The sequence below is a fragment of the Phoxinus phoxinus genome (genome assembly GCF_949152265.1).
Source record: "Phoxinus phoxinus genome assembly, chromosome: 3".
Classification (NCBI taxonomy): Eukaryota; Metazoa; Chordata; class Actinopteri; order Cypriniformes; family Leuciscidae; genus Phoxinus; species Phoxinus phoxinus.
In genome coordinates this window covers 1334486-1341985 of record NC_136878.1, presented here as the reverse complement: position 1 = coordinate 1341985, position 7500 = coordinate 1334486, and the positions used below count along the sequence as shown (strand labels likewise).

Below are 7500 nucleotides of genomic sequence, written 5' to 3'. Positions count from 1 at the left end.
CATCCACTCATCCATCCATCCACTCATCCATCCATCCATCCGTCCATCCATCCACTCATCCACTCATCCATCCACTCATCCATCCACTCATCCATCCACTCATCCATCACTCATCCATCCATCCACTCATCCATCCACTCATCCACTCATCCATCCACCCATCCATCCACCCATCCATCCACCCATCCATCCACTCATCCATCCACTCATCCATCCACTCATCCATCCACTCATCCATCCACTCATCCATCCACTCATCCATCCACTCATCCATCCACTCATTCATCCATCCACTCATCCATCCACTCATCCATCCACTCATCCATCCACTCATTCATCCATCCATCCATCCATCACAAAAATTCGTTAAGCCCTCGTCTAGCGATCCCAATGCCCCAAACGTGTATCTCAGTTTTTTTTAATAGAGAATGTGAAAATAAAGAATTTTTGTTATTTGTTCAATGCGACTCCTTTTGCCAGCGCGGGTCACATTTGTAGAATCACCGAACTTGCGTCCTCCTGTCTTCATAAGTCTGCACTCCAGAGTCGAACATGGCGAGTCCGAACTACCGAGGACACGATGCTTTGGGCTGTGCATAGACCATCTCTTCTTCTTCTTCTTCCCTGTTGTGGCGGTTAGCAAACATCCCCCCCCCCCCCCCCCCCCAACTGTCCCACACACCGTCTTTTCCATCATTACCAGTTTCCTCCCTATTAAAGTTTATTCAGAGTCACTGTAACTCATTAGCCCAGGAGTGTCAGTGAACCGCTTGAGATGAAGCACCAGACAATTATCACCGTGTGTCACTTCCAATCAAGCTGGCATTTTGCCAAATTACATTGTATATTTATATAACTTCAGGTGTGTATTGGATGCATAAATTCTACGTGTATTTAGTCTCACCGAGACGAAGGAATCAGCCGTTTTAATACAGAGATGCTTCAGATGTCTTTTCCACCAGAGATTGGGATTAAACGCAACACAATTTGTAAATGTTAATTCAGATAAATGATAAAAACGCATGCTTCACGTGGCCGAGTCTCGTGCAATCTTTAGGGAATTTTGGGACATAATTTTAATGATTATGATCACTTTAATGCTCTATTCCAGTAAAATCACTCCGGCTATTTTGCATTCTCTTCTAAAAATGACTTTTTGATGAATTAGTCAAACGCGGCTCTCGCCGATGCTCAATTAGAGACTGTAAATCACTAGATAATCACTGTAAATATTTAACCGTTTGCGTATGTTCATTGTTGTGCCGGTTCGAATGCTGATGTTCATGTCCTGTGTGGAATAATTAGCTTCAGCCTGCGGTGTGGTTTCAGGCTGACGATCGTCTGCTATAAATAACCATCTCTCTGTTCAGATCTGTGCTTTTCCTTGGGTTTATACCAACACCACTCTCTCAAGATGCAGTTTAGGCTAACTAGCTAATCGTCTAATTAGATTGATAATGGTGTAATCACAAGCTTTTGTTTAGAGACGAGTGGCTGCTAATTAAACCCTTGTGATTCCGTCAGTCTGTGTCGAGATGGTTCGCTTTTGGTTGATAATGTGCAATAATAGATTCACTTAACGGTGATTGTTATGTAATATCACGTTGTGAGATCTGATGGTCTGAGTTTCATAGTTATTTTATACACATTATGATATGAAAATATGATGCACTTTGATTGTCGTTACATTATGGCAGAAGTTTGTACAGTTTTAGAAAACTGATTGATTAAATGAAATTGAGCAAAAATGTGTGAGAGAAAATTTTTTGTAGAATTTGTTTTATGGTATTTAAATGTTATTTAAAAAAAAAAGTAATATTTGTTTTTAGCTCTATATAATATATTTTAGTAGTAGTTATAGCAATAATAATTATATTTAAAATGGAAATTATTTTAACGCCCTACATACTAATTAATAATATAATGTGATTTAAAAAAAATAATAATTAGTAGTAGTAATTGCAATAGTAATATTTAAAATGCTAATTATTTTAAAGCCCTATATAATTATTAATAATATTTAAAATGTTTTTTTTTTAGAAACTATATAATAATAATAATAATGAAATATTTCAAATGAGAATGATTTTAAAGCTCTATATAATGATGATGATAGTAATAATAATAATAATAATAATAGTGTTAAACTAAATAAATACTAAACGCTGAATTAAGATTATTTAATGATCGCTTTATTTAGATTAATCATGTTTGATATTTTCTTATCTAATGCAATGATATTCAATATTCACACATTTTTAAGTGTGTCTTTAGCAGCTTTTGTGAGCTTCTTTAAATTAAATACAGATGAATCTGGTCAGTTTAGTGTGTTTGCGACTCTTCACCAGTGTGTGTGTGTGTGTGTGTGTGTGTGTGTGTGTGTGTTGCGCAGGTGATGGAGTATCTGCCCGGCGGTGACCTGATGGCTCTGATGAACAGATATGAGGATCAGATGGACGAGTCTATGGCTCAGTTTTACCTGGCCGAGCTCGTCCAGGCCGTTCACTCGGTGCACCAGATGGGATACGTCCACAGGTACCACCAAACACACAATGGCTACTTGCTAGTGCTAGTCACTGATAGGTGGTATTTATTAGGGGGAGGGGCATTCTCACTCTAGAGAGCATTTGATTGGACGGTATTTGCTTCTGAGTTAAAGATGTCGTCATTTTGTGTTTTTTAATTTTCCCTTCTCGGGAAAAAGATATAGTAAATATAAATGTGTATATCTATTTTTTATTTACCGGTATTTATTTATTTTGGAAAAGAAAGACTGTAATCTATATAATTTATGTATAATTGTTAAAAAAATACTTTTTTACACGCGCGTATATTTATTTGTATATATACAAACACGCATTGTACACATTAATGCTAGTTTATTCATAATTTATCTATAATTTTGAATTATATTATTTATTTATATCAGGGTGGCCGCGGGTCCTTAAAAAGTCTTAAAAAGTCTTATATTACATTTCCTGAAAATAAGGCCTTAAAAAGTATTATTTTGTCTTATTTTCAGATTTGATGGGTCTTAAATATTTTTTCTCATGTCACCGCGAAAATGCAGTCAATCTGTTCAGCCAAATATATTTCTTCCCGGTAGTCTATGCGCTGCATTGTTTATGGTTAGTTCAGAACGTAACCATAGTAACAGAGCGTACTGCTCAGCTTTTGATTACGTTAGCGAGTGTAGCCTCTAGTCTACAGCAACGGTTGATACAGTAGGTAGCTAATATTGCTAGCAACATGGGGAAATGCAAGTTCAATAAAAATTGGCTTGAAAAGAACGAGTATTCTTGGTTAAGGTCAGTACCTGGAAATGCTTACGAAGCATACTGCGTTGTGTGTCGGAAGCAATGTTGTTTTCGTCAACGATGACGATAACGCAATTATTTCGTTGACGCACCTTTTTTTTATGACGATAACGTTACGATGACTAGCTAAAAATGGCTCTAAGGTGACTAAAACATGACGAGACGTTTTCGAGTTTTCGTTGACGAGACGAGATGGAACGAAAATGATTATAAGTCTGACGTTCACAATGCATGTCATTTCTGCCTATTTTGCGTGAAATCGGTCTGTTTTGAGCTAAAAAAAAAAAGTATCAGCAATGCCTCATTCTAATCGTTGTTGAACGATGTACGATCAATAATGAAAAAAATCCCATAATGTACGATAATTTCAGAATTGCCCGCAAATCTGAATATCTCGAAATCTAGATAGAGCGAGCAAGAGCGCGCATGTGTAGCGCGCGCACAGCAGAGAAAGGGAGCGAGAGACCTTGCGTGTGTGTGCTAGTGTGCGTGTGTGCCTCGCGAAGCGCATGTAAGGACCCAACCAATCGAATTATTCAGAAAGTCTAGTTTATTATGCAAAGGTTTTAAGGTTAGCTGTTGTTTTATGAATTGCAACTTGCTGAAACCTATCAAACCTAAGCCCATTTCCAATACTTTTTAACCTAAATTAATTTATTAAAGACTAGCCTACTTTTTTTTCTTTCTTTTTTTTTTTAACTAAAATTGACTAAAACCTTTTTGTTTTCGTCGACTAAAACTTGACTAAAACTATCAAGTTTATAAGTGACTAAAATGTGACTAAAACTAAAAAGCATTTTCGTCAAAATGACTAAGACTAAAACTAAAAGGGCTGCCAAAAACAACACTGGTCGGAAGAATTTTCAACTTGGGACAATGGGGATCAGAGCGGTGGAATCGCATGTGCAAAGCAAAAAACACCAAACTCACGTTAAGGCAAAAAAAGTCTTAAATTTAACTTGTTTATTACTGTATACACCCTGATACACGCACACACACATTTATTCACATTTACTTGATTGTAGCATTTGTTCATGGGACCTAAATGTTCTGAAAATATTGTAATAATAAATATAATTTTGGACCGCAATGACATTTTTGTGTTATCTTTTTGCATTACACACATTTCTAAATGTTCTTAAACTCAACTGATTGTCATGTTACCATACTGTTCATTTTGAACAAACATCAGTGTGTTTACTTGGAAAGATTACTGTATATTTACACTTTTGATATGTATTTCCATCATAAGTTTGGTCTTAAATTGTATTTAGATGTGGTATTAAAAAGTCTTAAAAAGTCTTAAATTTAACTTGTTTATTACTGTATACACCCTGTATATTCATATACACTTTTCTACATATTTATGCTAGTTTATTAATGATTTATTTATAATGTTTTGTATCTTATTTATATATATACATTTTTATACTTGCACGCATTGTACATATTTATGCTAGTTTATTAATAATTTATATATATATATATGCTCTATTTAATAATAAATTCACATAAACTATTTTCTTTTTTCCTCATTCCCTGCTTGTTCTCTTTCTTTTGTCAGGAATATTAAACCAGAGAACATTCTGATCGACCGCACGGGTCACATTAAGCTGGCCGACTTCGGATCGGCAGCCAGACTGGCGGCTAACAGAACGGTACGAGTGAAGGCATTATTATATATATATATCTATCTCAGAGAGAAACCCTGTCATGTGATGCTGAATAAATGGGTTTAAATTAGTGCTGTCAATCGATTTTTAAAAAATGAACTAGATTAATATTTTTTTGTGTGATTAATCGCAATTAAAACACTTTAAAAGCGTGTCATGTGACTTTGAATATCATTTAGTGCTCCAGCTTTGAGCTGTAAAAGCAACACTGGAGAATTCTCCTCAGATCTTGAAATTAAACAAATGGAAACAAGAACGTTCAAACTGTGAACAAACAAGTGTATTCTTTGACAGATAGTTTTATTAACTCAGTAGCCTATGTGTTTTAATAATGTTTAAATGGTGTAATATTTGTAAATTTGTTTATGTACTTATACATTTTCCTGCGAGTGCCGAGACTCCGCCCATACGCTGTTCTGATTGGCTGAGGGTTTTGATTGATTTTGACGCATCTCGCCGAGTTAACGTTGACAGCCCTAGTTTAAATATGTTGTCAGTGCACCATGTTTGACACTGATATCCAGAGGTTAATTCATTGGTGTGTGGTTATTTGGCATAGGTGACGTGCTCCAAACTCCCGGTGGGAACTCGAGACTTCATGGCCCCTGAGATCCTGTCGGGACTCAGCGTCGGCCCCGAGAGCGACTGGTGGTCCCTGGGCGTCATCGCCTATGAAATGATCTACATGAAATCACCCTTCGCTGACGGCACGGCCACAAAAACCATCAACAACATCATCAACTTTCAGGTGAATCATGCAGTGTGAATCACATTTCATTATTAATAATCCTGTGGCGGCGTGGCACTAATCCCCTAGCGCTTGCAACGCCAAGGTCATGGGTTCGATTCCCAGGGAAAGCAAGAACTGATAAAAATGTAAATGCCATGTAAGTCACTTTGGATATTTATAAATATAAATGTAAATTATTATATATATTACTCAAGCGGCAACCTTCCTGTCTCTCTCTTGAAGCTGAAACTTAAGCTGCAGTTCATCCACTGGCCACTAGAGGCTGCAGAAGAGACTCAATCCCATAGACCTCCATGTTAAAAACAGAAAAAAACATGTTTACAGCCTGGTGCAAAAAGTGGTTTTGGTCTATATAGTTAATTTTGCCCTTCATGAAACTGTGAGGGGGGGTGATTTTAATTTTATTTTATAACTCATTCGTTTAAATTATATTAAGCCTTGCATTTCTGCATAATTAAGGGCGTGGCCTCTTGAGTGACAGGTGGATTGCCGCTGATGTCACTACTAACCGTTTGTCTGCCGTGTGTTAGCGTCACGTCACCTTAGCTAATCCGCCTCTTTGGCAGATTTCGGTTATCCGGGAGTGACGCGCGGCCAAGATGGTGACGGCCGGCTCCGCCCACTTTGGGCTTCAGAAATGCTCTTCAGAAACACTACGTCACGAACACAACGTCTATATTTTTTTTACAGTCTATGAAATTACTCCCTGAAACGCCTCCATTGTAGTCTTGATTTCTCCCAGGAACAAACACATCACAATATTCCTCATTTAAATAATTAATGCGCAGAATAAAGGGGCGGGGCGTGGTTGAGTTAGTTAGTAGTGTGTTGAAACTGGCGGTTATGGTAAGGGGTGGGGCATATTCCAAACACACTCGAAGTGCTCGACCAATCACAACACACTGCTCCAGCCAACCAATCAGAGCACAGTGTGCTTTTCAGAAGGCGGGGCTTCATAGAGACAGGAAGTAAACAGAGCGTTACTTACAGACTGGGAAGAGAGGAGCTGCAACAATGGAGAATAATCAACATTAAAGCAAAATTGAGAGCCAAAAACAACATCAAGAGTTTGATAAAAGGGCATAATATGATAATAAGTAAATTATAAGTAAATCTTCCTTTTAATTCAGAGGGAATACATAAATATCAATAAATGTGCTGAATGTTGTTGAAAGGGTGATATACATAGCAATGTATATACACATTTTTAGCTATATCAAAGTCAAGACACTTTTCTATAGCGCTTTATACAGTATTAATGTTTGTAAAGTTCATCATCTATTATAAATCATATTAATTTTCAGCTCTAAGTAGCTCTATAGAAGATAATAGTGTCGTTATTCAGCTCAAGTTAAGTTTAGTTAAATCGATCGTATTTAAAGCTGCATAACCCAACTATGCATAATATGTGTGTGTTTTGCTCCCAGCGTTTCCTGAAGTTCCCAGAGGAGCCGAAAGCCAGCGCTCAGTTGGTGGACCTTCTCCAGAGTGTGTTCTGCGGACCTCGGGAGCGCCTGGGCTACGAAGGCCTGCGCTCGCACCCGTTCTTCTCCTCCGTTGACTGGACCAACCTGAGGCACGGTGAGTGAAGCGCCCATCCGTCCTGGAGCTCAAGGCCTCGTCAATGTCATTATTCCATGTGTCTGTTAATTACGGGTTATTAATCCTTACGCTGACTTGCTGCTATTTCTGTAGCCTTTAAAGTGATTACTTCTCTTGTGTAATTGCTGGATTTGTTATAGTGTCTCGGTGCACAGAT

At 37.6% G+C, this 7500-nt stretch overlaps 1 protein-coding gene across 3 annotated transcripts in view; it reads left to right on the top strand.

The window, feature by feature from the left end:
* Positions 1 to 7500, top strand: part of cita (citron rho-interacting serine/threonine kinase a) — a 138704-nt gene that overhangs the window by 13506 nt on the left and 117698 nt on the right. For all 3 annotated transcript variants that reach the window (XM_079608028.1, XM_079608029.1, XM_079608030.1), the window contains exons 6-9: positions 2393 to 2535; positions 4882 to 4975; positions 5550 to 5738; positions 7169 to 7322. In XM_079608028.1, coding sequence (XP_079464154.1) covers positions 2393 to 2535; positions 4882 to 4975; positions 5550 to 5738; positions 7169 to 7322 — 580 coding nt within the window. The remainder of the gene's footprint in view (positions 1 to 2392; positions 2536 to 4881; positions 4976 to 5549; positions 5739 to 7168; positions 7323 to 7500) is intronic.